At 38.9% G+C, this 17,138-nt stretch overlaps 1 protein-coding gene across 1 annotated transcript; it reads right to left on the bottom strand.

The window, feature by feature from the left end:
- Positions 1–223: 223 nt before the first annotated feature.
- LOC115923729 (low-density lipoprotein receptor-related protein 6-like) lies at positions 224–16,052 on the bottom strand. Its single transcript, XM_030985006.1, has 12 exons — positions 15,999–16,052; positions 15,516–15,582; positions 9,977–10,150; positions 7,658–7,836; positions 6,546–6,788; positions 5,919–6,132; positions 4,050–4,184; positions 3,306–3,432; positions 1,935–2,079; positions 1,352–1,468; positions 564–836; positions 224–252 (listed from the first exon to the last, which is right to left on the bottom strand). Exons 2-12 carry the CDS (start codon positions 15,560–15,562, stop codon positions 224–226), a joined length of 1,683 nt encoding a protein of 560 aa, XP_030840866.1. The 5' UTR covers positions 15,563–15,582; positions 15,999–16,052.
- Between the last annotated feature and the right edge of the window lie 1,086 nt (positions 16,053–17,138).

Below are 17,138 nucleotides of genomic sequence, written 5' to 3'. Positions count from 1 at the left end.
AGGACTGCCCTTGATCATGTTGATTAAAAAAAATTAATGGTACCCATTTCTTGATACTAAATAGTCACGTACACGTTTTATAGATATCCATATGCATACACTATTAATCATACACTGATTTAGGGGAAAACGTTACGAATACTGCTTGCAATCGATTAAAAGATCATATCCATATCTACTTTCCCCCACCAAAATAGCCATCGACGAAGTGTCTCGACAAGGTTTAAGATTCCAAATTATAATCGTATGAGCCTAAAATGACATGAGATATAAAACAAACATTAGTTTCTACTGTTCGATGATATGTGATGGTGACAGTAGTAATGGTGATGATGATGGTGGTGATTGGTGATGATGATGGTGATGATAGTGATGATGATGGTGATGATGAGAAGGAGGATGATGATGATGATGATGATGGTGGGGATAATGATGAGGATGATTACACCGATAAAGATGATCATGATGATGATGATGGTGACCAGATGATGACGATGGAGATGAAAGGGCTTATGATAACAATGATAAAACGCATGTATTTAAGAGATACGTTATAGTCCTACCTTGTACATCCCGTACTCCACCCATAATAATTTGCACCGGTGCTCCATCTCTGAGAGTGGTCATCCCTATTTCCTTCGTCTCAAAGTCACTGAAGAACGAGAGTCCGTCTTCCACATCGACGGCGATAGCTACGGCATGGATCCGCTCTTCTAAGAAGCAGGATGCGTTAAAGTTTGTGACCATGGAGAAAGCAATGTCATGAAAGTTGATGGGATATCGACAAAGCTTGGAGCGCGAGGCAACGAAGTACTGCGGTGGGTCTATAGTACCCTCTGGAATAAAGAAGAAATATGGAAAACGCTTAGGTCTAATAAGCGTGATCTGGGGCCAAGATATACAAATGATATATCACTGAACATACACGTGTTCAAAGAGGGAATGCTATCACAAATCATCAAGGAACAGGCTAGACAACGAGTACAAGTAAGACTAACTCGTGGGGCCCGGAGCCCTCTAGCTGATCCGTTCACTGACAATTCAAGGGATTAGCCCAATCAGCACATTATTCACAGGATTTCTAGCATCTGAGGCCACCAGGCCCCAACCGTGCAGCCTATGATACTAAAGGATGATAACTAATTAATTTCAAACGTTTATACAAATAAAATATCAATTATGTATTTAGTAAAATAAACTTACACACACTTACAAGAAATACTGGGTTACAGATGGAATAGATAAGTCTTAAGACGATTTAATATATCTAATTACATGTATCACACATCATCTTACTGAGAAGAAACACACAAATCAATCCACAACAGAGAGCTTGCGCTTGAAGCCTTACCCTTCTCGCATGTACGACCATCTTCCTTTAAGAGGAAACCGTTTCCACAGAGACAGGTATAACCGTTGGGTCCTCCCCCGACACAAAGGAAGCTACAAGGGTTACTGCTACACGGTGCTATAAGCATAACGAAATCGTAATTTTAGAGACAACAAAATTATAATTTGTATTCTCGTAAGTTTAGAATCAAAGAATATTACGATGATGATATCTGTAACTAAATTCAATCATCACATTCCTGTCCTCTTTCGACATGATCAGTGAGTAATTATAATTTGTCCTTTACAAATATGCATCACCAATGCACCAATGTTCTCTTCCCGCATTTTATAGTTAAATGATGAAATAATTCTTGATTCTATGGTCCTTATTGTAAATAGTTGCAATCCGGATTGATCATATGTCATCCAGTCTATCGTAGAAAATTAAAATGTACACATTTATCTCTCTCTTACGGTCAGACCGACGATTGACATTGATCTTTACTTCAGGTTTCGATTGACTTAGACGACACGTGACATGTCTTGATAAGATGGCGCCAGGATCTAATGTTCTTTCTATAGAATATTGTAAAAAGACTTACAATATTCCTGAGGTTGTACATCCGGTGCGTAGGTCACGATGCTGTATGGAGTATATTGGAGGTCGTGATTGAATAGTTGTTGACCACTGTCTTTCACTAGTACTATCAGTTTCTGGGACTCTTTTGCCGTTGTGTAGATGTAGTTCTTTGAAGAGGAGAAACAAATGCCTCGATATCAACACTGACCAAGACAGGCTGATCTACAAGGGCAAATCCAATCTATTGTTCTATTCCTAATATTTTAGTGTATCTGAGTAGTGATAAAGCCCTGCTAGACCTTATATCAGGCAGAATATTCCCCAAAGTTGGCCACGTCAGTATTATCTTCCTGTCCTTTAATTATCATTAACCCATCAATTGCCTGGCACCAATTTGTACCTGGATGGATAATGGCAAATGTGGATAAGCGTTTGCCAAAAGACGTTAGTGTCGGGCAGGGAATCGAACCCTCACCCATTTGAATGAGAGTCAAGTGAATGAGCCACTACACCACAACACATCGAAGTGCATTGACACATCGGATGTTACGTTATGTCCAAAACATGAAAGACATAAAATTACTCAAAACCTTGTACTCGTCGTTCAATGCCTATCTTTCTTTGCTATTTAGTTGATATTGTTTTGTTTGGACAAGATTAAATGTCGATCTTAAATTCAACCCTCAATATAAAATGACGCAAATAATTCCTTTTGTGTTACAGAAAGGAATAATACTAAGAACATACTTTTTATTTTTTTAGCAATTTTGTTCTATTTCTCCAAATGTCTCGTACAAACAATAACATACAATAAAATAAAATAAACATTTTCAATATTGATTGCTTATATATAAACATAATTAAACAAAAACTTATTTGCAGTATATATATATAACTTAGCAACAAAGTAAACGTGTAAGTACCTGAACATTATTCACTTATATAAAAATATATAAAAAACTTTAACAAATCTGGAGGTAATTTTACTGGAACAATGCCTGCTCTTCCCTGCCCCCCTCACTGACCCCTCCCTCACACGCACACACACGCACACACAGCCACACACACAAAAAAGTTTTTTTTTTTTTTTTAAGAATAAAGTTTGCAGATAATGATAGTTCATTGCAATGTTGCCAAACGGGTGGAGTAGGTTCAAGAAGAGACTAGTTTTATGATTTTCAAATATTTCTGCTCAACAAAGTGGACTTGATGTAATGCTTACATGTCTAACGTGGTTGTGACGGAACTTATGAGGTTACATCTAAATTAGTATTCGTATGACTGTATATGTATTTGATAGAGATCCTTTTGTAATTTGGGTATCCAAACGAAAGATGTAATAATTTGTTTGACATCTCGTCGATGATTAATGCTAATTTACACTCGCACTTACCCCGGAGATGGTCAAGTCGAAAAGGCCTAGATTGATAGGAGAGAACATCAGTGTTCTGCGATTTGCCCCTTCAAGATTGCAGACTTCCATGTGGTTGTAGGATGGATCGGAATCCACCCAATACACTCTAAGATCATCAAAAAGTCCAATGATTTAAATTACACTCAGTGAAGCCATACGCAGTCTCAGTGGAACATATCCTCGAATGAAAAAATGCTATTTTGTCACTTAAGCTACTAATCAGCATATCTAATATTTTGGTAAATCTAGTGCGTCCCAGAAAAAAAAACGAAACAGAGAACTATCGATGGACGCACTGTATTTCAAGTACCCATACGCTAGAGGCTATAACTTTATGAAAATAAGTTCAAACATTCATAAATATTACGATTTGAGGGTAGAATCCCCTGGCCTCACTCGAAATTGGCAATTAAAAGTCTAAAAAGTGCAGTATATTGGGATAGTGAAGTTTGATTGAAAAGTTAATTGTCTTTTTCTTTTCACGGTGGCTACAGTTGCCAGTTTGTATTTTATCATCATTTACTGCCTTTTAGTTAATCTTGAACAGTATTTTGTAACACAACATGTTAAATCTACTTTTCAAAATGAAACAACTCAATCAATTAGGGGAGACTTGAGCAATTTCGGGAAGGACTTGAGCTACCAATGAGCCCAAGCACTCCATCAGTGTAGATTTACACCTGTCTGACTAGTTATTCGTGTACTTCTGTTTTCCATACTTACAAGTCAGTTTCATAATCAACTGTTATTCCAGAGGGACGAAGGATGTTTGTGGAAACCAGCTGAAGACGACCTCCTCCTGCAAGATTACTCCTCTCTACCTTTGGCCTGGATCCTGAGTCAGTCAAGAATAGGTATCTGATGGGGAAAACATTAAACTTGAAAACTAAGAATTTACGTAGGATTTTTTTCTCAAAGATGACATCTTTGTAGAAGGTTCCTGTTTCCCGACAACCATAATGGAATGATCAGTAGCTTTAAGCGAAGGTTGAGTTCTGGGAAGAGGTAAAAAATAATTTGTGAGCGTTATCATGGTATTATGCAAGCGTGGAAAACATCAGATAAAAAATGTTCCCTGAAAAGCACGGCTCTTCAAATGCCTTAATTTTCTAAATATGGCATATAATACCCCTCATACAAATCGGGACAGATTTTAATGCCACATGTTCGTGTAGTCCCATATACATTTTTCTGTGTATAGTGCTTGTAACTAATACCAAGACTGGGCCAAATTTCTTATCATTTTGTTGTTTCCAGAACCTTGCAGTACACACCTATACTGATATGCTAGATGGTCAACCTTTACTGATCGATTCCCCAACGTGTCTTTCATAATGCAATCGCATGACCAGAACTCAACTTTATCTTTCAGCTTAGATCATCGTCATCGGTTTGCTAAACAAACATACAAACATACATATTAATATTTATATAGCGCCTTTACAAAAACAAATACAGGAGCTCCGCCATGTCTTGAACCTGCGGGTTTGGACTTAGAAAGAGCATTAACATATGAACAACTAAGCAACGTACTTGGACCAGATATTATGCTTAACCACTACTATTATTGGTTGCTTTATGTCATCCTCGGACGACATCTGTATTGACTATTGAAACCATTCGAATGTATTTAAGTGATTAAAATTGCGACAAGCGCGTAGCCAGGATTTCATTTTAGGGGGGCGGTAGTGAGCACGCGAAGCGTGCAAATAATTTAAAGAGCGCGCGTAGCGCGCTCCCTAGGGGGGGGTGGGTGCAGGGAGGGGGGAGTTTCCCCCCTCCCGCGCGAAGCGCGGAAGCTGCGAAAGAAGACGATTCGTTGTACCTTTCTCGACTCATAATCCTTGTCTGAATTCAGTCCGCCCCTCCTGCGCATAGCGCGGAAGCTTAGACGTATTTTGACAAATCTTTGACAAAGAAGACGATTCGTTGTACCTTTCTTGATCTTAATCCTTATCTGTATTCGAAGCGCGGAAGCTTTGACGTTTTATTAATTTATTAGAGAAAGAAGACGATTCGATTAATCCTTATCTGTATTCAGTCCCCAGCCCTCTTTCGAAGCGCGGAAGCTTTGACGTTTCATCAAATTATAAGAGAAAGAAGACTATTCGTTTTCCCGTTCCCGACTCTTAATCCTTAATTTGAACTCAGTTTCTCCCTTTCCGCGCGAAGCGCGGAAGCTTTGACGTTTCATTAAATTATTAGAGAAAGAAGACGATTCGTTGTACTGTTCTCGACTCCTCTTCCCTTTTTCTTCCTACGTCCTCTTAATTTTTTTCTTCTCTTTCTCTCTCTTTTTTTTTTTGGCCGGCGTTTTGGGGGGTGGGGCGACCGCCCCCACCGCCCCCCCCCCTGGCTACGCGCCTGAATTGCGATATCTTATAAAGAGCGACCTTGTAGACGAAGTCCTTTAAAATACCCCCCCCCCCTACCACTTACTACCACCACCACCAATCCTCTTTGAGAAAAAAAATAACAACTATCTGTGCCACTCTTCCACAGGTTCATGAACTTCAGCCATTTCCAAACATTTGCTCTCAACTGAATTCCCAGATCTGCTTTCGGAAAGAAACTGGAGACAAATTAATATACCCCCTGGATGGATGAATGGCTAGGCCTGTAGGAATATCCAGGTCCTCATCAATAATCAGCACGTTACGCGTCCCGCTTGCGTCATGCATTATTATCCAATCATACGCTGCATCTGTCCAATACACGTTGCCCGTCAGCCAATCAACTGCGACTCCCAGAACGCTGGGTGATGTAGATGCGTAGGTTTTCACCGATCGGTCGCTTCCCATTGACCCTGAAGAAAAATAAAAATTTAAGTTAATGTATGAACTTGGCAACTGGTTAAAATAACATATATGAAACGATCCAAAATCTGCAATGGTTTTAATCATTTGCAGGTTGTAGAGGTGACATAAGGATATTAACATGATTGAGACACATCCTTGTAGATCCATGCACTTACGCAGGCGCAAAGACACAAAGGCCAACTGAGCGCATACATTCAAATTTAACCAGTAATTTCGATTGCGTTATACTGCTTCAATACACCCGCTATTCAACACGTTGTTTTAGCTGACCATTTATATACTTTCAGTTTTTTTCTTCGCTCATATGGCGTGTCAAAGACTGCGTCACCCACAGTCAAGCCGCAATGGACATCTCGTATGCAACCGAATTAAAAGAAACGATAATTTTTTGATGACGTACCCTTGATCATGACATTCCGAAGACCATCACTCCAAATCAGTTCGCGCTCACCATATCGGGTTTCTAGAGCGGTCCAGTTACCACTTGGGGCCATGAAGTAGAAATCGGTCACGATGGTGTCCTGAACTGTGCCATCTGGTTTCAACATCACAACGGGGTCTGCCGGTACACTGTTTAATCGAACCGAACCTGTGGATGGTTCAATCTCGCTCCAAATGACTCGAGAACCTAGAGCTACATCGACTTGAAGTAAGATGGGGTAACCGAAGGACAAATGAAAAATATCATATATTTATTTTTCCCCATATTTTTCCCTCCACAGGGATTTTTATTGATTTTCATTTGAAACAAATTAACAAATATATATTCAAGGTAATTTACATTTATAACATAAAAAATATTTATAACATAAATATATTTATATTGTCAAGGAAAGAAAACGGGATAGCCAATTTAGCAAGAATGCTCGAAAAATAATGGTATTTTTTTTTAAAGAAATCCGTAGAATACTTACCCAAGAGAGTGCACCTAGACCTACTTTCCCTCATTTTGTAAATATTCAAGAAGGTGTTCCTGGATAATTACCAAAGGGTCTTACTGTCCTTAGTCTTACGGAACACTTCTACATAGCCAATGATAATTTTCGAATTTTCTGATTTTAGGGTAGTCTACATCCCTGAAAATGTTGGCTCTGAAATGTATGGATTTTCGGGTATTTCATTAAATATTCATTTCGTTTTACTCATCATCTAGTGACAATTTGGTAATGTTACAACGGATTTACTCGAAATAATTGAGCCATCTTAAAGATTAGCTGTATCTGAGCTTCCAATTTACAAATGAGCTTCAGCGTATGAAATCATTAATATCCTAGGGAGAGCAGTGTGTTTAAAAGGAGAAAACATATAAGCTGATTGTGAAGAAAATAGATTACCGATGTGGTCATAAACCACATGGAAAGGGAACCATGGGAAACCTTTTTTTTTCTTCAATCATATCTCTTACCATGAATAACATTATGTATTACCGTAAAATAGACCAAGATAACAAGGATGCGGCTAAGTGTGTGCCAAAAAACAAAATCTGCGAAATACATCACACCAAAAGCTTACTCGATTCATAGGATATGACAAAGCCTTGGTTGTTTTCCGCTCCTCCCACGGACATAAACCTGATTGTCACGAACCGTCCACTAGAGTCAATAGATGTGGGCGGAACTGTCGAACAGTATTGGCCCAGTAGTGGTACTCCAACAGTCCCGTCTCCATCATACATCCAAAGTGAATCTCCGCTAAAAATTACACATAGGAATAAACGCTTACAGCATTAACGCTATTTCAAAGCTTTTTACAGAGTTGGGCTAAGGCCAAACGTTTTGAAATAGTATACCGCACATTTTTGCAATGATGCATACTTAAAACAATATGATATAAAGTCCCTGTGCGCTTCAAAGGAGCTTTGGAAATTATTATTCTAGCTTTTGCTCAGGCAGCCGTTATCGCACACAGTGCATTTCAAGGAATAATCCTACCAGGTACCCATTTCTCTCACCTGGGTGAGGTGTGGCAAAGTAGATTAACATCTTAACAAAGGACGTAAGTGGTGCGGCTGGGGTTCGAACCCCGCACCTCTTTTGCTCTTTTAAAAGTTTCCACTAAAGAAAATGCCCGGGTCGAGATTTAAAAAAAACAGTATTGTTTGGAAACCTAAAAACCTAGGAAGGGATTTGAAACCTCATACCCTTAGATAGTCTTTTGCATTCAAACCCTGTGCTGGTAAGCATATAGCCTACATACATGTTATGGCAAAAATAGATACCCAGCCATACCCATGAAACCGACATCAGACCGAACATAAAATATATTACCGCAATTGGCCGAGAATTGGTCATTTTAGGGAGTTGGGCTGGTGTGACTGGTATGAATTCAACATTCAAGATTTAAGATTCAAGATTCAAGATAATTTATTGTCATGTAAAAAATACATACAATTTGCCTTCGGACATTTAAGGTGCTATGCATGTACATACAAATATAAATACATACAAAATAATTACATTTCAACATAACATTTAACAATCATCACAATTTTAAGAAAGTTTGCATTAAAAGAATAAGATAAAACTGAGGAAAAGGCAGTGCATTTTAAAAAGCTTGTTTTGTTTTGTTATTGATCTCGTCCATCCAGGCCAGGGCTCTGGAAACGATTTTGTCACCGGGGGTGCTGCAGGTCCCTGGGAACGATTTTTCCACCGGGGCTGCTGAGATATATATATACTGCGAAATTTTTGCAACGACTCAGCCAGCCGTTGAATAAGCGGGGGGGGGGGGGGGGGGGGGGGGGGTGAGAGGACTTTTTTTGGGTCCCAAAATTTCGCTACGACTCAGCTAGCCGCTGGATAAGCGGGGAGGGGGGGGGGGGTAAGAGGACATATTTTGTTGTTGTGTGTACCGTAATTTGAAAATTTGGTCGTTCGGTATTGGGGGGGGGGGGGTAAGGTCTGTCATTTTCACTTTGGGTCACCAATTACCACAATTTTTTAATTTTTTTTTATCATATAAAAAAATTAAAAACAAAAAAATGTCTTCGAGGGATACATTTTATAGGATTTTGTGAAAGAAACGTTATAATTGTCTTCTTTTTAATCTTCATTTGTAGCTGTCGGCTGTGTGACAATTTTGTAAACGAAGCACATAATAATATACGTTAAACATATCATACCAATTTTTTTTTGCTGGGGGTGCTGTGCCCCCCCCCCCCCCTGGAAAAATTCCGGGGGTGCTGCAGCACCCCCAGCACCCCCGCTTCCCAGGGCCATGATCCAGGCACCTCCACGCCGGAACACCTTTCCAGCTATCACACATCAACACACATACAAAGACACACACGACAGGCCCCTATACACATCTCTTACACACACGCAAAATATAATCGTACACGCCCTACACACACACACGGACACTGCAATCAACATGAGAAGTGCTCCGGCATAGAATGCCTGGATGGAGATGATTGAGACAATAAATTATCGGAGTATAAAATAGCTATTACGCAACGGCGACTTTGAAAGAAGAGAGAAGAGAAAGGAAGAAAGAGAGGAGAAGAAGAGACATTCATGCAAATTACTAAGTACTAAGCTGATGTGTGAAGGGCAGTGTAACGCATTTGCAGATGACAGATGAGTTATTTGTTATTGTTTTGTTTAATTTTTATTTAAAAAACATTATATGTTCAGTATATGATAACAAAACCAAATCATTTTATTGCAGAATTCAAATGTTTGTGTTCATTATTGAAAAGGCAAGATATTTGGCTCTGAGTAGTTCCTACGAAAGAGAAATCTGCAAATGCGTTACACTGCCGTCATTAAAATTAAATACATACGCAAATTACACGTGTATAAATTAAAACATACATAAAGATGGTCATACCTGCAGTCGCGGACCTGGAACTTGAGTCTTATCCTGTTCTCGGCGCCAGAGTCAATTATCCAAACACAGTCCGATGCTGGATACCCGTCAGGGTAGTTCGAAGAGCGTATCACACCAGCTCCGGCTTCTATGGAACCCCCACATCTCTGGCTGCTGCCGAGGGTTAACAATGTGCTGGATAATCAAAAGAAGTATATACGATTAGGGTAAAAAGAGAGATGGTTTTGGCCCTGTGCACACGAGGCGTTATTTCACTTACGCCACTCCAGGACAATCAGGCATACATATGTATATGCACAGATCATGCAGGTCCAGGCGCAATCTCAAGCCACAGACGCAACCCCTTGAAGCAGGGCGCGCCGCCCCCCCCCCCCACTCAGTGTTATTTAGGGTACGCATATGCTCGTACCCTCTTTTTGAAAGCACCCCCTATCTGAGGACTGCCAACATTTCCGAACCCCCCTTTCGCGGGCTTTTCGCGGGCTTTTCCTGCCTTGGAGACCCCCCTAAATCAGGAAAAATGCTCAATGTACCCCCCCCCCTAAATTCGGAATAATTTCTCAGGAGTCCAAAAAGATGAGAGAAAAAAAGAAAAACACCCCCTTTTTAAAGAAATCTCCGGGTGAAAAGTCAAATACACCCCTTTTTTTACAATTCTCGGGCCGGACTTTGTCGCACGAAAAGTACCCCTTTACCGGACATTTTGGCAACACGCATGCGGTCATTCCGACCTCTGAGTGGGGGGGGGGGCCGGGAGGGCGCGATAGAGATTTGCAAAGTTTCGGATTTGTCAAAAAACAGACTTCCTGTGGAAAACTGGCTAGAACTCACCCGATAGAGAGTGGAGAATGTGCATACAGTGTACATGAACACGTCTGACTCCGATGACCGTTATAATTTGTAAAACGCTAAGAGACAGCGTCGATGTATTAAAAGGTATATCAACCCAGAATACTGATATTATCATCATTGTTATTAGTAGTAGCATAAGCATTATTATCATTAGTACTAAAAGTATGTAATACCATTATCATTATTATACTTATCATTATCATAACAATCTACATAAATAAAAACATTCACAAAAAAAAATTAATTTCGGTGACAATTCCAGGCGCAACCGTTCCTATTGTAAACTGCTTAGTGAGGCATCAAATCTATTGAATGAAACAATCAATTGTGAAATTGGCGGTAGTAGATTAACGCCTCGTGTGCCTTGGATATCATGTTGGACAAGGAGAAGAAAATTTTTTCATGTTCACCATTAGCGTATATGGCTCGTCATTTACCCAAAAATTCAGATAAACAGTATTTTTCTGAATTATTAGGCATATGGCGAGCTTTAACTGTGTTTATCGACTGATAAACGGTGTTTATCGAAAGCGATATGTATATCACTGGGTAAACATATTTTATCGCACGCCATTCGTCCAAATAAATATGATTCAGATAAACAGACCTTATCTGAAGTGTTGGGCAAATGGCGCGCGATACGGGCTAAGAGTGCGCATGCGCCGACATGGGCGCCATTCGTCGATATGCGTATCCGGACACCTACCCCCTGGACATCCATCCCCCGGATAACCACCTCCAGTCAACTACCCCCTAGGACAACTACCCCCTAGGGCAACCATCCTCTAGGACGACTAACCCCAAGGACAAATACTCCCGGACAACTACCCCTAAACAACAACCCCAAGGACAACTACCCCCTAGGACAACTACCCCCGGACAACTTCCCCAAGAAAAATACCCCTAGAACAACTACGAACGGACAACTACCACCCGGACAACTACCCCCTAGGATAGTTTTCCGGGGGTCGTGGTGTCCTAGAGGATGGTTGTCGTAGGGGTAGTTTTCTTGGGGTAGTTGTCCGGGGGCAGTTGTCCGGGGGTAGTTGTCCGGGGGTAGTTTTACTAGGGGTAGTTGCCCGGGGGTAGTTGTCCAGGGGGTAGTCGCCATACGGGGTAGTTTTCCTAGCGGGTATTGGTCTTAGGGGGTAGTTGACGGGGGTGGTTATCCGGGGGGTTGATGTCCAGGGGGTAAGTGTCCTGAAACCGTCGATATGAGCGTGCAGCGCAGGCAGTGACGCAACAATATGAGCACGTCTGAAAACATGGATGACGCAATGTTTACTCGAAAATTAAAATGGCGGCCTTAACTGTGAAAGGGTGTTTTTCCGATAAACACTGGTTAGGCCGATGAAACTCGATGGCGAGTTTCCTGTTAAATTTTGTCAAAATGAGGCAACAAGGCCTATTTCATTATTCATTATTTGCAAAGATTCCTTTATGTTAACCTCTTACGAACTCTTAAGTCACCTGTGTTGGTTCAACGTGTTCAACTTCAACTTGTGATTCAGAAGTCGCACACTAAAACAACGACAATAGATTTTTTTTTTAATTAAATATATTAAAAATCTGATTTTCGATCTATTTTGGATTTATAGCATGTATATGTGTGGTTTATTTTCACAATATTTGATGTTTGTATTAATGAAAATAACCAAGATGTATATACTAACAATGTGTATTAATCAGATGTTCATACATGCATTAACTTAACAAACTGGTAATACACAAGTTGAACCAATAAAAGTGACTCAAGTGTTCGTAAAGAGGTTAACATAAACAAATCTTGCAAATGATGAATAATGATTGAAGGGACTTGGTAAGTTGTTCAGATGAGAGATAGTGGTGCTAAGGTGGTGACTTCAATGCTAAATGTACAATTAAAGATAATCTGAAAATTTGAGTTGAAACGGACCATTATTAATGATGCAAATTGGGAAAAATGATCTGATCGATTCATTAATCGTCACAAAGCAATAAATTGGCTCTACATACCATTCCAGACATTTAAGTGTTGACAGAGTTTAAATAGCCTGTTTTATGTCTTTTTTCATGGAAAAACGGTTGAAAAGTTCAAAAATGGTTGGGAGAATTTGCTGTTAATCACGGTTAGAGGGTGTTGCACAGTGACCCCTTCAAATAAAACCATAGTTTTTTTGTGGTTTGAGAATTTGTTCAGGATTTTTTGCATGTCAGAGGGTTAGTACAGTAGAAGGAATATAATAAGTAAAATTTTATACAAAAAATTAAGCAATTTTTTTTTCATCAGCCTTCAACAATGTTACCGAGCCACTTTAATGAAAAAGATGCCTCATTATGAGCTGAAAAAATGTGACGGGAAATTCGCAATCGAGTTTCATTTGCCTAAACAGTGTTTATTGGTATTATTGGGATAAGCGATAAACTGTGGCTATCGACTGATAATCGGTATTTATCTTAGATGTATCGAGAGATAAACAGTTATCACTCGATAACCAAAGTTTATCGCTTGCCATTGACGTAAGTTGGAACGAAAACTATTGGGACACGATGAAAATTATATATAATTTATTTGTTTTAAAATGTCCAAGTAACTAAACAGAACGTTTGATAAAACACTTTTGCATTTTGTCTTCTGTTATCAAGTGATACGCAATACACTTTGCTAGTTAGATTAATCCATTTAAACTAATTTGTGTAAATGATATTTACATTGGAGTTTTGTTTTCACAAAGAGCTGGGTTACTTTATTTTATGTATGATCTTATTCGGACTAAAGTAATGATTAAGAACTGAATACATATACCCATACAGGCCCCGCGGAACGTTTTCGAAAGTGTGGGGGGGGGGCTAAAGTATCTTTCAATCAGGTAGACGTAGCGGTCGAAGAAAAAGGAGTGTAGTTTTGCGTGGAGTCCAGGGGGCGGAGGCCCCAGAAGTTCAGGTGATTTTGGGATTTAATTACGATCAGATGAGCATATTTTTATAACTTTGAGATGGGTTCCAATGTAAGTTTTTTCGTTTCCAGGATCGCTTCTAAGTATGATTTTTACAATTTAACCATTAGAGATATAGCGTCTTTCTTTCTATTTCTCTTTAACATATTTTTCTAAAAAGTGAGGGGCTCGAGCCCCCCCCCCCCCGAGCCCCGCCCTTCTGCGGGTCCTGCCATAAAGAACTATTGGAGCCTACTCTTTTACAGGAAGTGATGCAGTAGGAAGATCGGTACCGGATTTCTCTCACAAGGGAAATAATACCACATTAAAAATATCGCTTAAACTGATCAATCCATTGTTTCCTGTAAAATAACAATCGCAACATATTTGTGAAATGGTATTGATCAACAACAAAAACAGAAATTCAAAGATTAAAAAAAAAAAACTTTGGGAAGGATTCTTCTTCCTCTATTGCCCCCCCCCCCCTCTCTCTCTCTCTCTCTCTCTACTATCTTATTTTCCTTCATCCATGTTTCATCTACGACTGTGACCCTGTGTACACACAATGGATTAAAATCAATTAAAACTAAGGGTACCAAGAAGTCATTTGGCGGACGGTATCTGAATTTCAAAGAGAAAACCATATTTCTAGAATGTTCATTTTCTGCCCCTTCATAATGACACCTCAATCAAAATAATTTTATCTAACGAATTCGTTTTCACTAACTGCCTGCCGTAGCAACAAACAGAATTTACAAAGACGATCAGCCAAAAATGAAATTGTCAACGAAACGGAGTTAAGTCTTTTGTAAACTCTGTTTGTTGCTACAGCAGCCAGTGAAAACGAATTCGTTTAATTAAATTCTGAAAATGCAAGCATTGCTTTGAACAAACAGAACTTTATTCTTCCCAGCTCATTTTTCCTGATTGAGGTGTCATATGAAAGGGCAGAAAATGAACTTCTAGAAATCTGATTTTCTCTTTGAAAATCGGCTACCGTCTGACTTTTTATTACCCTTTGTTCAAATTCATTTTAATCACCAAAGTGTGAAATAGGCATCCGATCAGTCGCATCAAATGAAAGAATAGGACCTAAGCTTTACAAATATGTGTCATTTATTAATTATAGTTGTGATAAAGTTATGATAAAAGATCGATAATTCTCGGTTTCGTTCCTTTCTGGGACGTACTGTATAATGTCGGTCGGCCGGCGAATTATCTTATCCTAAGAACTGTGTATCCGCTGTGACGACTTCGAGGGAGACTATACCTATAATATTAGTATTTTCTCGAAGTTTCATCAGCAATCATTAAAAATCATTGTCGATCGTCATTATCAACCTTACTTTAATATCAGCAAATGATTGGTTGCACTTCATGGTTGCACATTTGTTATATAGCTACGATGCTGACTAGTCTTGACAAAATAAACCGTATATTGATGAGGTCAAGAAAAATGACCATGTGCGCATGCGCAAGTATAAATAGTTCGTAGGCAAATTAGCCCCCAGTCACCGGCCCGGGGTTTGTAGGGTTAAATGTGTAGACATTGATACATTGGCATTAATGTTTTAATCGGTGGTCCGTGGCTTCTACATCCCCCCCCCCCCCCCACTGAAAAAGGTCTAACGACGCCCTTGTATGCAAGCTTTTACACTATTACTCTATTACCTCATCAACATAAGAATATCATCAATCAGCATAGTCGAAAGCTGTGGTAGAATCTATTTCTAATTAGAATCCTCTTTGTTTAATACAAGTTCAATAATTACCTTAGGATTAAGAAGATTGTCGACCAAACGGATGAGCTCACCAACATGGTGCTAAAATGTCATTAGCCTTTATCATCGAATGTTGTGGAATAGAAGAAAGAAAAAGTATTATTGATGGTCAATAGTTATACGTTAATCATTATTTCCACGTCCCCTTCTAAGGCGATTCTACCCCCTTCCCATAATTATTAAACTTCACCTTTACGCCTACACTGCACAATACTTGCCATTTCAGTTTATACAATTATTTAATGAGAAAATATACTATTTTCTTCTTGTGTTCACAAGTAAAAGGTGAAAAACTATACTTTGCTTAGAAAATTGGGCAGGAAAGTTTATGCAACATTCTTCACATTTTTATGATAAGGTGGAAAAATGAAGTCAGATCGTTATGAAAAGAATAAAATAATAAAAAATAATAAAATATATATATATTCAATATATTCATACATTGTATAACGAAAAGGTTTATAATAAACTTACCTTTGCTTAGAAGGTGAGTGTTTGGTAGAGTTTTAAAATAACAAACAGGTTGCTCTGCCTACTGAAACAAGAGAAGTAAGTTGAGCGAATCTCAACCCGCCGAATGACTATACCTCGGATACGAATACCACTTCCATTAAAAAAAGGGACTTTCTATATCTCCGATTAAACAATGCTCCAGAATTGTATCACTCTTACTATCCGCGAAAGAAGGAACTTTATCTGTGACCGAAGTATAATGTTCTTCAGCTTAATACCACTTTACCGTAAAAGGGAACTATGGGTTCATGTAAAGGAAATGCGTGCAACGGGATCCGGGCTCATCCCTCAATACCCCACCCCCCCCCCACCTGCGTACATAGACTACGTTTATGTGTCCATATATCCATGATGGCCTACTGAAGTAACCTTAAAGTGACTCGGTAACAGTGTTGAAGGCTTATGAAAAAAACTGCGTTTTTTATGAAATGTTACTTATTATATTCCTTCTTCTGTATTAACCCTCTAACATGCAAAAATATCATTTAAACAACTTTCAAACCACAAAGGTATTTATGGTTTTCGTCGAAGGCGTCACTGTGCGACACCCTTTAACAATAAATTCTCCCTCCCAACCATTTTTAAACTTTCCCAACCGTTTTCCATGAAAATAAGACGTAAAACAGGCTCTTGAAAATATGTTAACATTTAAATGTCTGGAAGGGTATATAGAGCCAATTTATTGCTTTGTGACGATTCTCATTCACCTAAAATGTACTAAATTGTAATAATATATTTGGGAGAATTAAGGAATCGATCAGATCAGTTATTCCCAATTTGTATCATTAATAATGGTCTGTTTTTACTAACATTTTCAGATTATCTTTAATTGTACATCTACAATTGAAGTCACTACCTAAGCACCATTTTGTTTCATATGAACAATGTTACCAAGTCCCTTTAAACAACAACAATTGTAAGGATGAACAATTACATCACGACGCCTTTGAAAGTATTATATTCTCCAAGAGCAGAGAAACTTTATTTCAAACTCTGAATGTAAGATTAATCATGTGGTTTCATGATCAGTTCATGTACAGTTTTCCTGAATAACATTAAGATGCTAAGTTTGAGATAATAATGTACTGGAACGTAATGAAA

This window comes from Strongylocentrotus purpuratus, unplaced genomic scaffold (assembly GCF_000002235.5).
Source record: "Strongylocentrotus purpuratus isolate Spur 01 unplaced genomic scaffold, Spur_5.0 spur5_contig_835, whole genome shotgun sequence".
In the NCBI taxonomy this organism is placed as follows: domain Eukaryota; kingdom Metazoa; phylum Echinodermata; class Echinoidea; order Camarodonta; family Strongylocentrotidae; genus Strongylocentrotus; species Strongylocentrotus purpuratus.
This window is presented reverse-complemented; position numbering and strand designations above follow the sequence as displayed.